The following is a 20,510-nucleotide window of genomic DNA, read 5'->3' as shown; positions in this document are numbered from 1 at the left end:
GCTTAACAAATACAAGCCATTCTATGATTGGAAGAAATGATTGTATTGAAATTAATCGATTGCCCTGGTCCGCTCATATTTTCTCACCTGTCCATCCTCTCGGACAGCGACACTTGAACTTGTCCAGCGACGTCGCAAGCTCACACTTCCCCTTGTTGACGCAGGGGTTGTTGGGGAAGCACGAGGAGTTTTGAGGCGTCTGACATTGTTGGCCTGTGTATCCGATGGGACAGGTGCAGCTGGGGTTTCCTAGGACAGGCACGCCGCCGGACAGCGACACGGTGCAGCTTCCTCCGTTCACACAGTAACCAGGCTGACAGGGGTCCTTGTGGTGACAGTACTCTCCCAGAAAGCCCGGAGCGCACCTGAACACACACAACAGCAAAGCATTGTCAAAAAGAATAATGTCGGGACACAAGTCGAAAGACCAGTTCAACAAAAAGCCACCAGCGTTTGTGTTAAGAAAGACAAATAGGCACAACAAAGAGTTTCAGTCCAGACAGCATAAAGTAGGACCACATCAGAGCGCGGTGACAGTGAAGAGCATCCAACAGCACATCAAATGTCCACATGAATCCTATTATCAAATGAGACGCACATTGTTCAATCTTTTCATAACTGTACCATTGTGCTAACTCACATTATTGAGCAATGGATAAAAAGCGAACTTGTTTGGGGAAGGAACTGCGGTGGTCACTGTTTGCGAGTGCGATGGGACGATATCGTTTATCGCAAGTAAAAGGGCATTTTGTGAAATCGTGATAATTGTTTTAGCACCAGATTGTTCAGAAATAAATCCCCTTATCCAGGATGCTGTCCTCTAGATTGATGTCCAATTCCAAAATAGTTGTTTAAATCGTGGAACTCATTCATAATATTTACACTGTAATTATTCATATCCATTATATTTTTAGACTGTCAGCTATTTTAATAATCGTTATAATCGTTAATCGCAATTATTTTAGCCATGATAATTGTGATCCAAAATTTTAATATCGTCCCATGCCTGGTTATGAGTAGAGAGAGATAGTTATTGTATGTAGTGTGATATTGATCCTTCTTAAAACTGAATCATATCAGTTAAATTAAAACAAGTATATTCATCATTTGAAGTCAAACTCCGTCAAAATATATAAATGAATAAGGAAAAGCATTAGATTTTTTTTTTAACATTTTCATTTTAGAGAAGTACTTTTCTGTCACAGGGAGGACTTTGGTTTTATTTCATTACAGTTAGTTTATTGCAATATTGATTATTGTGTCAGTGAATATACATTGACACGTATATATTGCAGCCCTCATTGTGACTTGTATTAATGGTAGTGCACACTAGCATTTAAGAGGCAATGTTTTATGTATGAAGTTTGAAAAATTGCAATGTTTTGCCTTTGTTTTGTTGTAAAGTATTATTTATTTATTCAGTTTGAGTTCCCAGAGCACATTTTAAAGATGTCCTGGAACATTAGCAAAAGAAAAAGTGAAACACGAACTGCTGAACTAATACCCTAGTGTTTCAGTTGTTTGCAGGGACCTTAACTGCACTTAAAGCCTCCATGGAGACAGGATATTTAACATATAATTAGTGAAATTACCCTGTGATTTAATGTTTGTATGAATGTATTTGTATGTTGAACCTTACAATTCAAGTCAATTCATGGTGTGATATTATAGGCAATCTATTTGTATATTACATTGTGAAAGAAATGTATCATCTTTGAAATGATATCCTTAATATTTCCCTTCATACATTGAAGGATCGAATGTCCTAACATAGCTGTTATTAGCTAAATCCACAATGTTTGTGTGTCAGCGTGCAAAGCATCCAGATACACAAGATACATAATCCAGAACAAAATAAAAATAAAACTCGATAGATTGCTGGATCATACATTTATCACACTATGCTGTCAGAATACTTTTGAATCAATGCTAAGTATAGTATGTTGCATCTTTAGGTGAACGGACCCTGTTTGTCAAAACTGTCAAGAGATTTTAAAATGCTGATCTACACCGTGGACCCTAGAGTTGGTGACCCATCACGAGGAGGAAAGGGGGAAACTGGCCTGATGAGGGGTTAAAGTCGGGTCACTAATGGCAAAGGAGAAGTTCAAAAGCAGAAGGGCGTGAGGTGGCATCATCTGAAAGTTGTTGACTGAAGGCACAGAGAAAAAGACAAAAAGGGCACAAAAAAATAGCCTGTGGAAAGTCCCAGTGGCCTCTTGGTCAGGGAAATGCACTGCAATATGAATGATATTAAAATAGATTTGGCAGTGTCAGAGTTTTTGCATTATACGTAAACTAGAGCATTCATTTGCAGTAAAATGGCATTATGTAAAAAAACAAACTCCTCCTCTGCTTTGGATCAGAAACAAATTGTTCTTATCATCACCGTCTATTCCTCAGTCTCACTTTCACGCTACACTTCCTTATCTATCACAACGCTCCCAAATGTAAAGCCATATATCCTGTACCTTGCACCAATTACACAATTCAGAATGATTAAGGCAGTTATTTCAGGCCAACAACGCGTATAAAACGCAGTGATCCTTAAAACATGAATGTTTTTGCACAGTGCACGGACAATTATGCAAAGAAAATCATGAACATTTCTTTTTTTTAATCTTTTCCACTGCCCTATCGTCCTGCAGGACATTTCCTTTGTATTTCCCAGTGTATTCTTCTCATCTGTCAGCTGCAGAGGAGTGTATTGTGTGGTGCATGTGGCAGACACACAGTCCTGGGACTCTCTGCGCTCGGGTCGCTCCCAGAGGAGGCTCAGGTGACACTTCCAAAGGCCCAAATCCCAATCGGGCTAATATCAAATCCCCCCTTTAGTGATCAGGTGGACGTTCACGAACACAGGGATGAATTATGAGGATGGAGAACGAGCAACGACCCGATGCTTTTAAACTTTTATTTGTTAGAGGCCTCCCCGCCCAGAGACAGCTTGAAGATATTAGACGAGTGCCTGGGAACGCTGCGGAGCGCAATGAATCATGCCAAGCAGACGTCTTCACAGATTGATGAGTGCAGGATCTGTGGGTGTCACACGATGTCTTTTATTACTCGAATTCAACTTCCATGAGAAACAACAGTCTGATGAAGCTTCAACCAACATTTAACTAACTACTTCACAGTTTGATTTTGTTCAGAGTATACAACGATGACGCAGTACGCTTTGTGATGAAAACACAAGTCAGATGTAGTGAGGAGACAACGCAGCAATTAACACAACTTTAAACTTAATGTGTGAATAAACACATTTAGTTGATATAGACCATATTCTATGTTCACAACTTGCGACGCCTCAAACCTGTGAACTTTGATTTATTAGTTTATGCGCAGTCTGTACATAAGGGCTGCAACTAAAGATTATTTTGATATCCTTAAGATTAATCAAGTCGTTGTTTGGAAGGCGACAGGCCAGTGAATATATGATTTTTCCGCACTTTTACCCAGATAAAGCTTAACTGAATCCATCTCAGGACGTCCTTTCAGACAAAAGGGTATTTTAATTAAAAACACTTGATTTCTGCTCTGTCTGAGTAATAAAACCTCTCCATGGCATGTTTATATATTTCATTACTTAATTAGTTGACACTATTTCTATAAATGATTAGTTGCTATGAATATATTAACTTGTTGCAGCCCTGCTGTACATACACTATTAGTTTGAATTTCATCTCATGTTTTCTAAATGACCCCAGTTCATATTTTTGCAACCTACGAGAAAAATGTGCATAAAATGTCCAGTGCATGACATGTAACTTTAACCAAAAAAAAATGCAGAAATAGCACTGCGCCCAGCAAGTTTCTGTTCTTTTTATTTCTTGTCAACTCCTCTCGCAACTTTTGTCTCATATACTTTCAAAACAACATTTCTAATACGATATGAACACTTAAACGGAGGCCTTCCCTTGTCTTTGAGCTTTGTAAACGTGTGCTGGGCCTCATGTGCTCAGTCCCTCCGCCCTTCTCTTGGTCTCTGTAGCTGTCCAAGCATTAGGAGACATAAATACTCTCCCTCCTCCTCTGTTTAAACACAAACACAGCTTTGGTCGTGGTATCACAACAACAGGCCGCCGTCCCGCTCCTCCGCCCCTTCCCTCAGAGTAATGACACGGCCCTGTGCCCTGTAACATACATCACATTAGCGGAGAGCCACACAAAGAAGGCCCCGTCGCACTAATGTCAGGTTTAAGTTTCACACAGAAGAGTTCACACATTTCCACGGTTACTGTGTCTACTGTGGGAATATGAGAGCTACAGTATGTCTTCTGTGCAGTGACTTTGGGGAGAGAAGAGGGATTTTACACCTGCTGCCTTTCGATGTGAAGCCCCTTTGACATAAACATGATCAGGCTATAACAGAAGAAACACTGCGCCTTTATTCTGTGCATTATTCTGGTTTATAGGCTTACTTAACTTTGATTTTAAAAAAGTCTTTGAGCAGGTTTGGAAGACAGAATAATGTGTCAATATAAACTTTAAACAACTTTAAAGGAGGATGCAAGATCAACTTTTTGGAGTTTGTTTTCCCTTCTTATTAAACCACTCGAAGTTGTATTTATTTAGATTTAAATGAATGCATGTTTGGGTCATGTTCAATCTCTTGTGGACACGGCGCCATTGCCCGCTGCTCTTTGCAATTTTATTTTCTTAAACGACGACATATGTAGTTACTAGACAGCGTTATTATCATTAGTTTTTGGTTTCCACACATTGAACAATTGCAAATCTTATCAGTTTGAATCAAAGTCAGTAGTGAGTGACTCCTGCTCTTTACATGGGAAACTCTTTACACTTTGATCCTTATCATATCCTGATATTTAAGCTGCCTGCAATTGTACTTCTAATTTAGCTCAGTTTTTGAATTGGAATTCAGTTTTTTTTCAACTGTCTAATTATTAAGTATTTGTTTCTAATTGCTTTGTGTAATTTTCAATTGAATGTTACATATCCTCTTTCTGTAAGACTGTATCTTAATCCATTCCAAGAGAGGTGACTGTTCTATGCCGTTCACAAAAAGTGCAAACGCAGGTGCCGTTTAAATACTGGGAAAAACCTAACTGTACCCAGCCCTAGTCAACACTGGCATCATTTTCTAAGCCTCTAAAAATGGTTGATTGAGGGTTAATTATGTAACCGTGGGTAACTTTTAATATTGTTTGGTTAATTGCTTAATAGTGGTTGGTTTAACTATACTATAAGCAACTGAATTGGCTAAAATATTTACAATACATGCAGAATGTCCATTGATATGTGTTGTCCCTTTACTAATAAATAAAATAGAAAATCAGAATTTCTCCCTAGTCCCCTGATCTCTGCATTCATAACTTTGAATTAGTAAATTATCATCATAAAAACACACATTTATCAAATCAACTCTTTATTGTAATTTTCCAGCCTCAACTTCAAATGGTAAAGAGTTTGCAAAAACCATCAGCTTTTTTAAATGTAGTACCTTTGTTGCTTTATTGAACTACTGCAGATCTCTTAATGGAAAAGCACCCTTTCACCTAAAACACTGAATCTTAACATTTGGATGCACATATTTACATAGCAACAATAGTTAACGGCTCTTTCTGCGCACGTACAACTGTTTCTGTGAGACGCCGCCACTAATGAACGGTGAGGCACGAACGCCTTTTAAAAATCAATCCCTCTCAAGCCGTTGTTGACAGACCCAAATACCGTGGCGTCAGGAAGTGATAGCAGCCCGTCCTTCAGGTTTCCGTGCCAGATAAAGACTTCATTATTTGCCTTTAGGCTGCAGTGACACAGCCCGGGGCCCGCAGACAAGGCAGAGCATGATTCATATTATTGTGAGGGAGTGGTGTCTCGCAGAACGGAGAAAAAACACAGACAAACTAGTGCACTTCTGTGACGGGAACGTTTCTAATCTCCACTTTAAAGAACAACTCACACAGAGGCTTTTAGCGGCCAAAATCATCTATGGGACTCTTTGTTTCACTCGACAAGTGCTTTTTTTTTCACTTCATCCCTCTTTGGCTCTGTTTCCTGAAGGCCTTCTTTCCCTCCTTTTCTCACTCCTCCACCTCTCGTTCCCAACCACACTCAGGAGGTGTCAGGTTTCTACAGCTGGTTCACATTAGCGCCCCATCTCACCCCTGCTCTCTCCGTGCAGATCGTCCTCCTCTACCTCATGCTGACCCCTGGCTGTCCTGCTCTTGGTCATGAGGGAGTCTGTGTGCCTCGTTGCTGCATTTCTGATTTTCCTATTGCGTTCTTGCCTTTGTCTCCGCTCACACTCTGTCTCTCATTCCTCCACATCGAGAGCATTTTTTTCCACCTTTCTGCCACGGCTAAGCCCTCGCCCTGCCCCCACCTCATCCTCCTTTTAATAACATAATCACGCTTGGACCCCGCGGCCGTCGCAGACACACAGTGGGAGCGAGGGAGAGAGCGCAGAGGGGCTCACATTTCAAACTCTGGATCTCTCTCTGGATCCGACTCGGTTCAGACTCACTTCGCTGTTTAATGTGTGTGTCGGCGAGCTGCTCACTTCACATGACCCCTTTTTGCTCTTTACTTTAACAGATTAGGTAGATATAGGATCAAATTAATGCAGTTTCATCAAAAGACCTTTTGTTTTTGCATTTGGGCTTGATTTTGCTCTTGGTTTTATACAATATTTTGCAAACAATAAAGCAACACAATGTTAAGAATTGTGATTACTCAGGTCACGATGTAACCGTAAGAACTAAAAGAATTATCATTGTGACCGTTTTAGAAGCAATATTACATTTGATATTGTGATGTATAGAATTTTACCGCAAACAGAAACTTTGGGAGTCCTGGGACACATTTGTCAGAACTTTCAGATCATATTTTTAAAAGGTCAAAGTTGTTTAATATTATTTTTTTACTCGTAGACTGAAACCACAAACATGATACATTATCAGAAAATGATAAAATCCCCAAATCTCCCTTTACTCATACATTTGGCAAACCCCGCCACACTACAAAAGGAAAACTGCACATTTTGTACTGTTGCACATTAATTAACCACAAGATAACCTTTCCTTGAACTGACGATACAATGATGCAGTGTTTTGGATATCGATAACTGTTATTTCTACAGGAAGGAAACGACGTCCGTTTAATGTAGATTAAATAAGAAAACTGTGAGAATTTTTTAAAACCTGCAGTTTTAGTTGTAACACGAGCTTTAAATGCACAATGAGAAGCTGGCAAAGAGTACCTATTGTGGCAGCTGCTCCTGTTATGAAATGGAACAATAAAATGCGCAAAAACTAGATGTAAACATTAAATTAAAGCCGTGTAGGTGATGGAAACTATGATCTGTGTGTCTTATTATGGTGCTGTGGGTTCAGAAGAGGTATGGGAGGAGGTAAAGTGTGCTTGCAGAGACCAAAAAGACAAAGAGGAAATAAAGCGGTGGAAGGTTTTGGTGAAAGCCCCAAGACGTAAAACAAGAACGAGACAGAAGACAAAGACAGAAGAGGAAACGGGGCGGACAGAGAGAAAAGTGTGAGCGGAGATAGAGCGAAGGAGCGTAGACTTTAGGGAGGAGTCGGCAGCGGGGCCATGTGGTAAAAATCTGTGCTCAGAGAAACATGTTCCAATGTGGTGGAAAACACAGCTCCCATTTTGTCTCCTCCGCGCTGCTCCATCTGGCTGCCTCTCTGTCATTATGCCATTCGAGAGGGTATTTTTGTTTTTAAGGGCAATTATGCTCAATTCAGACTGACGGCTCTTTACGTTGTCACCGCGCACAGCCTGACATGATGTTTATGGGTTGTGAAGCGGTTTGGAGGGTGAGTTAGTCTGCAAAGTATAGCTGGCAATAAAAATCAATACTCAAATACTGAAACTAAATTCAATACTATTGCAGAAAGATGCCGTTTATAAAGGTTTGCACTCAAAACTGCACTATGTAACTTTTCTGCTCGTTGCTAAGAAGATGTTATTGCTTTGCCTGGAATGTTCCACAGTTTAACTTTAAATGTGTATCTCCATGTGGAAAAGCAGATGAGTCCACCAGGCCAAGTTACAGGTCAGATCTGTCGCCAAGGCTCAACGTTTACACGGCTAAAAGTCGAGTTTATGTTCATGACATTTATATTGAAACACAGTTTTATTTGTTTGCGCTAATAAAATAAATAAAACCAAGAGAAATTTGTGATGTATCAATATTAAGATAAGAGATAAGATAAGATATTCCTTTATTGTCCCACATGGGGAAATTTCATTGGTGCAACGCAGGTAGATACAGAGGTAGATACAGAAGAACAGATCACTTATAGGAAGTCTGAAAAACACTTTCAGTAGAAGATCTCCTATAAATAAATAAAAACTCCCATAGACAAATAAATAAATAAATACATAAATACCATTGCATGTGATCACGACAGTAATTGCACATGAATATGTGTCACGACAGCACATAGGTTGCACATGAATTGCACATGAATTCCAACAGCAATTGCACATATGACAGAATTGCACATGGTTAGGTCAGTATTGCGAGTGTTCAGTACTAACAGTTTTTGTTATAAAGTCTGACAGCAGCAGGAAGGAAAGACCTACGGAACCTTTCCTTCGCACATCGAGGGTGGATCAGTCTCTCACTGAAGCTGCTCTCCAGAGCGGAGAGAGTATTAGGTAAACTGTAGTTCAGTTTGTTTCTTGTATCCCTCGGGCCCAGTTATGTTTGGTGCCACAAGCCCTCAGTGTGTGACATCGTGCCACTTGTCACTTCACTGTCTGTGGGCTTTGGTCTGGTTGCTACATTCCCCACAGTTTTGTAAGACTTCCTCAAAGAATGAGTTAACTCTAATAGTCACTCAAGAGGGCAGCCAGCATCTACTCATAAGCTGTTTCACTGTAGTGAGAATAATTATTACATGGTCGTAATCAATTTAAGCTGTCAATTACAAGTTTTCAAGTTCTCGAACTAGATCCAAGTATGGCCCATTCCATGGCTGTTAGGGTAACAAAGAATAATGATTTCAGGTGACTCTCACAGTGTAAACAAAAACAAAAACAGGACAGGCTATTATCAGAAGGCTCCGCCTAGTGGGCAGGGCTTATTCAGAGTAGGACAAGTATCTGAGTTTTCAGACTAGATCCACAGATTGAGAATGACTCTGGGATGATAGTCGTAACATCTCGACCACAACTGCAGCTTTTTCTACAATGTAAATTACAAGCAAACCTTTAGTAATGGATGCCTGTAACAGTTATTGACCATAAACAGCACAAACCTCCACCAAGACATTGATGTAATCTTACAATAAAATCTTTTGTTTTAACACTAATTTAGTTTTGAGACAAAGGAAAAAAGTTGATACTCGATACATATTTCTCTATCAATAGGAAAATAAACATTGCTTCATTTTCAACATACAATAATATCCATTTCTCTGTAGCCTCACAATTCTCCACCTCTAAATAAAAATTCAACTCGCAAGTCAGTCAGGATTTTTTTTGCAGGATTTTTTCTCAACCAAATAAAGTTTGAAAAATGGTGACCGAAGCGTAGATAGTGAATATTTTCAAATCAAGTGTGTGTGTGTGTGTGTAGATTCAGCAGATTCTTTATAGGCCAGATAACTACGCTATTACCAAAACTCCAGAGTGTGTTTTATGCCAGTAAACTTCAGCAGTCGCTTCCTTCGCTGGACCATTGTTGATGACGTAGTATAACTGGTCATTTTTTGCAATTCAAATCTCTTCTTTGATGCATTTCATAGTTCATATTACTTTTTAATTTGTTAGCACTAGTGTGTTGCCTTTATGTTCAAGGTTCCCCAATCTCACAGAGAAAGGACAAAAGCAAACAAAGACACAAAGAAACTCATATCAAACTCATATCATGGCGGCTCCGCTCTGACCACACAGTCTGAGAGCGAAGCGTCTGTGGGAAGGTGATAAGTCCGATCAAGTGACTGAAAAATCACCGCCAGAGATCGTTGAGTCAAAACAACCAGCGGCTGCATGGATGTCATCGGCAATCTTGTACTTTTTGTGTTTGTTTCAGTAACCCTTTTGTGGTGCGAGGAGACAACGGACAGGAAGTTAACTTGAATCATAAAACAAGCACAAGCAAGAAATGTCCCCAGAAGTCAGGGGAGTCGTAGACAGAGCCAGAGCTGGATGGCCTTCAGACTTCAGAGGCAGCAAAGTACAGAAACATAAAGAACTGTAGACAAAAGTGGCCGAGCTGAGTTCGCGGGAGCAGGGTTTTGCAGCCAGGTGAGCCATGCCGGAGGGGCCCGTCCCTGCAGCCAAGGGCCCCATGACTGAGTGACAGTTTGATGAAGGAGGCGTAACATGAGGGAAATTAGACGGCCCCCCTCCCGCTCCTCTGCTCTCTCATCATTAGTAAGGAGTTATGCTCCCAGGCACTCCGCATCGAATTACCCCTAAAGAAGACATCCTCTTTTCTTTTGGCTCTTTCTCTTCCTCTGTCTGGCCCGGAGCAAAATCCAACCTGCCAGATCAGAGACACGCAGGCCTCCACAGCGCACCGTCTTTGCCTCAGACTCAAGTGATAAACGGTGAAAAAGCAGCAGCGATGGACAAAGAAAGGGCAGAACACATTTCCCCCCCCACACCAACCGAAGATAGAGGGGAAAAAACCTCTGCACGGGGCATTGTTAAACCCTGCACATTGTCTTGTGACATTAAAAGCAGAGTCAAGGATCAAACATGGCCGACCAATACAACCAGTTTTGCGCTTTTTGCAAATGTATGCGTGATGAGCCAGTGTCAATGATGTAAGTTACAAATACCATGGAGCCAGTGACATGCACTAATCCGGTGGCGCACACACCTCTTTCTCAGAGCTGAGGCTTGCTGTGACACCGGTTGGACGACTCTGCACCAAGCCCTTCAAGGCAGCCGCTCAACCTCTCCCATGCTCTCCAGCTCTCGTCTCGGACATTTTCACATGCTAAATGGGGTACCTGAGTTCATGTCACGCATAAAACGCTCTCACTGTTTATTTTTCTGAGTCAAAAGTCGGTCTGTAGCAAAACCGGCCAAACCTGGCTGTTTTAAACCTAAACAGTTTAGAGTTAGAAAAATGTGTGGGAAAATTTGCAATAGGGACCCAGAGGCAGTTTCAGACTGTTAAACATGCACACAGGCCCATTCTGTGCCAGAACAGTTTTATTACTTACACACTAGGTCTTTTTGGTGTTGCGCAAAATCTTCTCATGTTTTATTTTGATGTGTGACATAAATAGTTTGACCACTTTGACACTGACCTCTGACTCAATAATTAGAGCTGAGGCAAAAGGCCACAGAGGCTGTTTACCCACGACCGGCTGTCTTTAATACACTGAGGAGCCTAACTACCAAATAATTAGATTTTTATACAATGAATCTTTTGAGGCAGTGCAGAGGAGACAGACAGGAGCGTCTATGAGCCCGTGTGTGTGTACTCACACGTTGCATGAGAAAAGAAAAAATGTCAGACTATTGAATCAGTCTAACAGTAGGCCTGTGCTCTGTCAGCTGACGGCTCTGAAGGAACAACTCCTCTCTGTCTCCAGGGCAGGACAATTCTACAACATAAGACGGTCGCTAACACAGCATTGGCAAGTTGAACAATCTACCGTTTCAATCACGCCAATTCTTCTTTCCATTCAGTCGATGTAAAAGGTTTAAGACAGTGGTGCCAGATTTCACCTCATTGTTGTAAAGCTATGACCACACCGGCGCACTTCATGAATTAGCTTTGTGTGTGCCACAGGTCTCTGAGCCACAGGTGGTTTTGTCACAAACACAGATGCTCAGAAACACGTCCGTTTGCACCTGCAGCCCTCTCAGTTTGACCTTCAATCAGACTGAGAATGCTGCTCTCTCGGTCCCTCACTGTTGAAATTCCAACAGCTCTGGGAACAGACACGCCGCGTGTTTCACATCAAATCTGATGAAATATGATCAGGTTCACGAACTAGCATTGATGTTTTCTTTGGAAAATTTGGCTCGGGAGTGGCTCAGTAATTAAAAAGATAGCATAGTTAATTACAGACCTGACTAAGCTGTCAGAAAAGTGAAGATATGCATCAAACAAGCCAATCCTAATTATGTCATTACAGCAGCAGGAGCAGAGGTAAGTACTGACAAATATAGTCTTTGTCTTGTTCAGTTAAATGTGTGGTGCTTTCCTATGTAATAAAGTGTATTTAAACTAGAGTTGCCTTCAGCGCACAAGTGGGTTTCACTTATTCCGTGCACTAGTAGTGCAGTGACCTTTGAGCAGGGTAATGGTGTAAACCACTTAGCTTTTCTAAATCCCATTTAGATGGCGGAAAAGTGTGTTTTGGTATTGTTCCCATGCAGCGCTGATGTGCTCGTCAGACAGAGTGCTCCTTTATTCCTCTTTCGTGCCTGAGCAAAATTGCATGGTCCCGTGGACAGGCCAGGGCTGTTATAAAAACACAGACTCTGGCCTGTTTTTCATTCAGTTGGATCACTCTGTGTTTGAAGAGTTTTAATGTAGAGCGACTGAACATGTTCAGTGGTGGAAGGTTCAAACTTACCGGCAGTGTCCAGTTCCGTTGTTAAAGGTCACACACGTCGCGTTGTTCACACAAGGCTTCTTATTGTCCACACATTGCAGAGCTGAAGGACATAAGACACTGGTTAGAAAGTGCACATGTTTATGTATATGCAGACAAATTCTGTGACAAACCAATATCATCATCACAATTTCAAAGTAAGCATATTACATGTTTTAACTGATTTCAATAATCCAGTAACAGCCCTGTTTGACAGCAAAGAGGTGAGCTCCGAAACCACATGCACAAGAGCCCCAAAGGAAACTCATAATGTCGTATCCCCTGCTCTCCTTATCCAGAGGGCTCTGATAAAGCCGCGGCTGGCCTCTGGTCCAGCCTGCCATGCAGAGGCAGACTGAGAGCAGGTCGTGGTCACAGGGCGGCCGGATGGGCAGCCACACAGAAGTGAGCCATGGGACGGACAACAAAGCCTGGCTATCTTCACACCAATGAGACATCTATTGCCAGACACATCCGCCATTGTGTGTTTGAAGACGCTACAGACACATGCTTCAAGTGGTCATCACACACTTCATGCAACGTGGCAAGACGCGATGTGCTCTTTTTGAACAGAAAGACATAAAGGTATGGACAACACTGCTACAGCATGTTTGGAAGGATATCTTATTCATGCATAAAATGTGGCTCTGTGATATACACTGCACTATACTATGCTTTATGTAGGTCAGCTGACTTCAAATAAATGCCAACTTCATAAGACACATTGCATTACAGGAAGTGTGCTCAGTCAGCAATAGTGTTACTTCCTGTCCCTAGATTAATCATAGCGTCACAGGAGCAGAGGAAGACTGTCAACAGAGGCAGGTTCAGCTCGACTCTGCTGAAAATGCACTGTGCCTTGGAGACAGGCTCGCAGGCATAGTCCATTAGACATGGGGATAGTCAAACATAAACCACTGTGAAATGAATAATCCCGCCAGGAGCATGCACACTCACACGTGCTTTCAACTGTAGTGTCAAGGGAAACGGCCAGTGCTGCCACGCCACTAAATGCTGCAACACAACAGGACAATTTCTATCCTTGTGTGTATTCTCATTCCTGCATGACCAGCTTCCCATGAACTGCCAAATACATGGTCTTAACAGACACAGGACAGAAATCCTCTGGCCTCCCCGTACTCAAATCAGTGACTCGTGTTTTCACAAAGGGTCAAATCAACAACACGTTACCTGCTTTTTCTCACACGCCACTATCGATCTGCTCGGTACAGGGGTGTTTTCTCAGGCCTGGGAGTCTTGATAAGCACTGATTGAGTGAGTCAACAATGTCACTACAGCCAATGTGTGTGTGTGTGTGTGTGTGTGTGTGTGTGTGTGTGTGTGTGTGTGAGCGAGCAAGCATGCAATTCACTTCATCCAAACACGTGCTCATTCAAAACAACTTTCCCTTCCTATTCCTATTTGTTTGTTACAGAGAAGAAAAAATCCAAATAGTTTGAGAAGGATAGTGGTCACTTAAGCTTAAATGTTCTGATTCCCTTAAACCACTGCAAGAGAGGAAAACTTTTCCCTGCGCTGCTGCAGCTTGGAAAATCTCAAATACTTCATCCAGGCATTCACTGTATATTTCCAACTCCAGACCAGTTTAAACCAGTCATATGGCAGACTCATTCATGGTCTTAAGTTTACTTGCAGCCAGCCTCTCGCAGGATGGATCACTTACATTACAAAGGTATAGAACATGTGCAATAGCATGAACCCAATGTAGCCTATCCACAGATAATGAGGTTATAAATACAGGATCTAATGTATATCTACAAGGGCTTCAACTGCTTTCACTCTCACTTCCCTGTTCTGTTGTCATAATTTCCAGCCTACAAAATACTACAAGGCTCAGTGAGGTCACACTGCGAGAGGTAACGTCATGAGATTGGGTCTTTTGAAGGCAAATTCTTTCACCCACAACATTTTTTTTTTAGACGCTGCCAAAAAAAACCCGGGGCAAACCAGTGCCAAGGCCGTAAATTCCAACTCAGCGGCAAGTCGGGTTTATTTCTACTACCCTTTTTCAGATACGGCGTGGAAAGGAAAGGGACACAAAAGTCGAGGTCTATAGATCAAAAGGCGATTTGCAAGATTGCGGTTGTTTGTAATAGTTTGGCATTGCGCCTGGTCCTCCTCTGCAGCCGGCATTGCCTTGTCCCAGACACCACAACGGGCCCCTGGAGAAATGCAGCCATGTAAAACCTACACGAGAGAAGGGGGGGAGAGGAGGATGAGGGAACGAGACAGATAGGCCGGCTCTGAGTTAATAGCCGCGGATTGAAATGAGGAAGTCATTATGAAAAAGGCCTGCACGGGAGCGCACTGGGACACTTCCACGCGGCACAGGCCAGGAAGTTGTTCGCACCGACTGAGGAAGTAACTCCATTTCCTTGAATTGCCCGTACAAGCCCCGCTGTCGACCTTAGAAGAAAGAGTCGTCATGGTGACTAACGCGCAATGAAATACCCTTAGCTCAGCATGGAGGAGGAGATGGGGCTCAAACCAAACACTTTCGCCCGGAGGGGAGGTTTAGTGGCCCACACAAACAGGCAGATGAGAGGGGAGGTAGCAGGAGATGTGCGCAGGGTTTAGAAGGAGAGGCCCGGGTAACTCAGGTCAAACACAAGGGTGGTGGACTTACCGTAAGAGGCCGTCAAGAGCCAAGAGAAACAGCACCACGGAGGGATTTATGCAAGAAGGATGAACGAGAACTACTGAAATCTATTGAAAGGGCTGAGAGATTTCAGTAACAGTGACTTTAAGCAGGATTTGCATGAATTATTACCCAAATGATTCTGGCAGTATTAAGAACATTTTTCCTTCCTGCTGTGGCCCGCTGGCTTCATTACTGTGTGCCGGCCTGTCTCCAGGATTACGGGACTGTGTTGGCCAAAGAATGCGGGCAGCAGTAATTCCCTGTTAATTTGCTAACCTGTTCAACAGTGCAGACAAAACGCTTTGTAATCCTTTCGACCTTCACAGCCTCCCAACGCCTTCTCCTTTGGTATCAGAGAATGTTGGGCATGCCTCATCCTCACTTTAAGAGCTTTTTTATTAAATGTGCTTAGGATTTAGTATTGAGTCATGTTAGTATCTACAAAGCAAAAAAGAAGAGTTTGAAAGGACAGTGTGGCATTGCGCATAGGTCTGAGAGATTCAGTCTATAATACAACTGTAACTTTTGTAGCGCCTCACTCACCAGGTCCATTTGTTACAATGCAATTGAATATAACTTTATTCTGAATGCCCTGTGATGGATATTTCCAATACAAACTTCCACATCTATCCAAAAGACTGACATCTGAAGTCACTATAATAAAAAGGGCCAATTAAGGGTTTCTGGTAAATCTAGGAGCCTCGGTTTGGAACCATCACATCAAAGAAGACTCTAGACCGTCTCATGCCTTTTGCCTTGGTTTATAATCAAGTCTTTTCTTTGGTGCATTTATTTCTATCATGCAACGATTGTAAATGTTCAGTTGTATACACAGTTGGTAGACTCGCGCACATGATGTGGTTTGGCTTTTTTTAAATTTAGACTACTAATCAAAAGGGTGGAGAAGATCGAACCATAGTGTGACCCAGCAAAGAACCAGCAAATGTATCTGTGCAACTGCAAGAACTACTGTGCAGAATCAAAGGGTGAAATGGGAGGGAGCAGCCACATTTATAACACGGACATAGGCCAGTGGGCAGATCTGGTGGTCACTAAATAATGCAATGTTGTGGGCAGCTCAATAAACAGCTTTGTCTTTAGAGAACCGAGCAAAGCCTGGTGCAAATAAAACAGATTTCACACTAGTGTGGGCCAGAGGCGGCACAAATGCTGCTCTGTGAAAGATACTCCAGACGTATGCACATGCCAGTCAGCTGTGGAGTAAGAACACGCAGCCGTCCACAGGCCCACGCCGACAGGGCACCCGTTAAGTCGTGTGGCGAGCAGACAATGGCACCGACACTTCCTAAAAACACGAGCAACGGGTCAAAGTGTCGCGTTTGTGATTCAGAAAGTCAAAGTTGTGGTGAGGTGTTATGTTTTGGTTCAGCAAGTGTCGGCTTTGCGCAACATAAGGAGTCATTCAGATGGATCAAGATCACAGTTTAACTAATAATGAGTCAGGATATGAGCCATTTGATGATTTATTGATTGATAGATGGATTGTTGAGGGCCACTGGAGGAGACAGAGCTTCTTCTCATCACATGTAACATCACAAAAGGGCATTTCAAAGACTCAATGTTCTCACTGCTTCTCGTCTGGTGTAGTTCCTTCTGCATTTGGCATTGACTTTTGAACACCGAGCCTTTCCCACAGATGTATAGTTTCAGTAGCTCCAGCACAGGCCTAGGTGTGCAGTGGTGAGTGTGTGCTTAGTGTGAGAGAGGAATGTCAAACACCAACAACATTCCACGGCTTCTCCTTTGCTTTTGGCCTGAAGCACTTTGCATTGTGTTTTTTTCCTCTCCTTTTGTGCAACTTTTCTGTCTAAAGTCATCCTTCACCATCAAAGACCTGGCACAATAGTATTATAAAGTGTGGCATAGGCTATTTACAGCCCAAAGTGAATTAGAGAGACCTGCGCCATGACTAAAACTACAAATGAAACTGTGGGCGAGAAGTGTTATTCGTGATGACAAAAGTCTTCCATCAGGACTGAAGAACAGAGAGTGGCACGAGTGACACTTGTCTCGACGTGTGAACCCCAGATCCACCTCTGGGCCCCGCAGAGATGCTCAGATAAACAAAACAACACAGTCATTTCAAAATGCATGCTCAATACTTCACCCCACGTGGCATCTAAACAACGTAAAGCCTGATAATGAGACGTATATGTTGTTTTTCCTCTGTTTTAGCTTACATTCAAAACTAGACAAACGGTGAAAACGCAGCCAAATCAGAAATGTTGGTTTTCTGAAAATCGTGAATATAAATAAAAAGTCACGATATCAATAGGAGGAGAGTGTTAAGAGTTAAAATGAGAGATATTGAGTTTATTACAAGTGAACAACTATGAAGTCCAGCGGCGCGCGCGCGCCTGGCTGCGCAGACGCAAATGCGGCAAAACGTGAGTCTTTACAGCGCTAAAAAGTATCAAACTAAACAAAAAGAGTGTCAGAACTCACCCAAAGAGACGTGAACGAGACACGCCACAAATATCAGTGATTTTCCCGAGGAGAGACCGGGGAGCTGCTCCATTTTTTCTTTAAAATCCACATAAGGTCGCCAGCCGCAAGTTGAGTTGTCTCCCGGGACGGCAAGTTTTTCAAAGTCCCGCTACAACAAACCTACGACTGAAAAAATAATGAAACACACTTTCCTAAATCTAAAACATGCTGAAGTCCCCTCTTGCTGTGTTCAGATCGTGGTTGAAGATAAAGTCCTAAAATAAGCTCCTCGTTAGAGACAGCGGTAAGTCTCGGCTCGTGCGCTCCGCGTCACTGAAGTCACTGAAAGTGAAGAAACAAAAGATATCCTTCCGCCTGATCAGCGTGGACCTATCGCTCTGCCCCGGACACTCAACACTCTGAAACTAAACACTCAAAGACACACACTGCACGTAATGTCAGATACTTTTAAGAGACCTGGTCATTTCTTCATGTTTACACTTTTGTAAGCAAGTGATGCTTGTGAGCAATAGTGATGTCGAACTTTTTTCTTCTGACCCACGGAGCGGCGGAGGAATTTTTTAACTCATTTTTCTTCTTCTCAAAGCCATGAGTCAAAATTAACCCGTTCAGGTTTTTTTTTCCCTCTTCTATTATGAGTGCAGTTTATGCTTTAACAACACTTTTCTGCAAACATTCACTTTCTACTATTAACTACCGTTCTTTTTGTCTTTCTGTCAGACAGGTGAAATGGAAATGTCTCTTAGTAGTGTCTGCCCTACAACAGAATGTTCTGGACACTTATTTATCATTGCCTATTGACAAATTAGTCTACTCTCCTGGGAAAGCCCCAAAATTCCCCCCAAAAGAGAAACAGTGAATTATATAACAAATAATAAACCAGAATTTACCCTGATATATCTTATGTCCTGATTTGCTTGGAGTAAACACTCATTAGCTTTCAGTCTGTTGTAATGCGTTAATACTAATCTTATTATCTGCTCTCAGGTCTAATAATCCAGGTGTAAATCCCAGGCTCATCACAATAACAACAGAGTGGTGATTTGTTGGTCTTTACACCCTGTTAGTAAAACACTGGACCCCCTGCTGCAGCCCCTGGCCCTCTGTGTCCTCCTCTGAGCCCCGGGACCACAATCTCTGCAGGGATCTGGACCGACAACGCTTTTGTTTGGGAGGACGAGATCAACCTCTGCAAATGTGAAGTGTCAAGTAAGGCCATGACAACAAATGGTAAGATCACATCCATGTTTATTAAGAATGCAAATTTGAGCTCGGAGTTTTGAAGGAGCCATTTGGAGTCCTGATTTTTAAAGAGGGGAGATATTGATAATAAATAATAGTGCCCATATGCTCATTCATGAACATCTACTGAATATCCTGTATTACTTTTGACATAGTTTAGTCCAGATTTAGGCTCATTAAACTTGTTCAAGATGGTACAAACAGTAGAATCAATATCGGTCTGAGAACTATTGAATAGGTCATTTATTGAGCAATGCATCTTTCAGACCCAGTTGCGACATCTGCCATGTCTTTGTAGTCATCCATTTTGAGAGACTGTAAATTCCACTTTTATGCTGCTATGCTTTATTTGAGTCTAATGTAACGCGATATAGATCACTTCAGAGGATCACTGTCGGCAGGCCTGTTTTCAGAGGTGACGTCACTCCAGATGTGGACTCACAGTTTGGGAAAGATCCCTGGCTGCGAAGGGCGTGGTTGTCTACAGTTCATAATTTGTGCTGATGAAAGTGCAACATTTAACATGTGACCCAAAAAAATCAGCCCACGACAAATAACAAAATAACAAATACAAGACATTTATTGGTTTATTTTGAGTTAAAAAGCAGTGTCTTAAAGGTGCACAGTGTAACTCTTCTAATGGAGGGTTCGCTACCTGCATAGAGATATTATTGATTTGTCTGTAATGTTCCACAGTATGGCATTAAACGTATCTATCTCCATGGAGACATGCAGCAGATCTATGGAGAGGCGAACACACTTACTCTAAGAACGCATGTTTTTCATTTGAGCAACTATAACCTGTGAATAAAAGCAAGATAGATAAAGTTAATGCCATATTGTGGAAGATTCCTGTAACATCTCCATGGCGATCCTTTGCAATAAAAGTTACTTAGTGCGGCTTTTTTAAGTGCTTGAGAGAGGTTGTTTTTATCAACCCGGGAGGAGCTTTTCACACCAAATCAGAGCGTCAGTCACGGTGACTCTGGCTGTCGGCCTCAAGATTTATCCTGTGGAACAGAGAGATTACAGAGCAGCGCCAGAGCTGTTTAAACTGTGCATGTCCTGAATATTTCACCCCTCTCAGATTCACAGCATGTTTGTTTAATACAGACATAAGAGGTCAAAGTGTTGTCTGGAAGGCTCGTTAGGGGGACGTCGAGAACTAAACCGATGACTGCATTCACATGAGATTATATCATAGAATCTCTACAGTTGAGTACTGCCCGGTGGTGGAGTGGTTAAGGCACAGCCTACGAGCCGGCCGCAGTGTCGTGAGTTCAAATCCCGACATTCGACAATTTATGGCATGATATTTGATGATATAATAATATGATGTATGATGATGTAAATGCAGTAATTGGTTTCTCTCTCATCCCCCATTTCACGCTTATCTTTCCTGTCCAATAAAGCCTTCGGGCCCCAAAAAATGATACATAAAACAGAATGTCTATTGTTTAAAACTGAGCTGGAGGTCGACAAGTTCAAAATGCAGAGTTTTGAACAGGCGCTGACACAAGAGAGGACGGAAATATCGATCAAATCAACTGTAAATTCGGTAAAGATTTGATCTGCAGAGG

At 42.1% G+C, this 20,510-nt stretch overlaps 1 protein-coding gene across 1 annotated transcript in view; it reads right to left on the bottom strand.

Moving 5' to 3' along the window:
• Positions 1-17,966, bottom strand: part of notch2 (notch receptor 2) — a 33,059-nt gene extending 15,093 nt beyond the window's left edge. Inside the window, exons 1-3 of the mRNA XM_072437888.1 lie at positions 17,686-17,966; positions 12,540-12,621; positions 88-365 (exon numbers count right to left, since the gene is read on the bottom strand). Coding sequence (XP_072293989.1) covers positions 88-365; positions 12,540-12,621; positions 17,686-17,758 — 433 coding nt within the window. The 5' untranslated portion in view covers positions 17,759-17,966. The remainder of the gene's footprint in view (positions 1-87; positions 366-12,539; positions 12,622-17,685) is intronic.
• Between the last annotated feature and the right edge of the window lie 2,544 nt (positions 17,967-20,510).

Source organism: Eucyclogobius newberryi, unplaced genomic scaffold (genome assembly GCF_026437365.1).
Source record: "Eucyclogobius newberryi isolate DKJ021-1_F unplaced genomic scaffold, fEucNew1.0.hap1 SCAF_9, whole genome shotgun sequence".
NCBI classification, from domain to species: domain Eukaryota; kingdom Metazoa; phylum Chordata; class Actinopteri; order Gobiiformes; family Gobiidae; genus Eucyclogobius; species Eucyclogobius newberryi.
The sequence above is the reverse complement of the archived record's forward strand: the minus strand, read 5'-3'. Positions and strand labels throughout refer to the sequence as shown.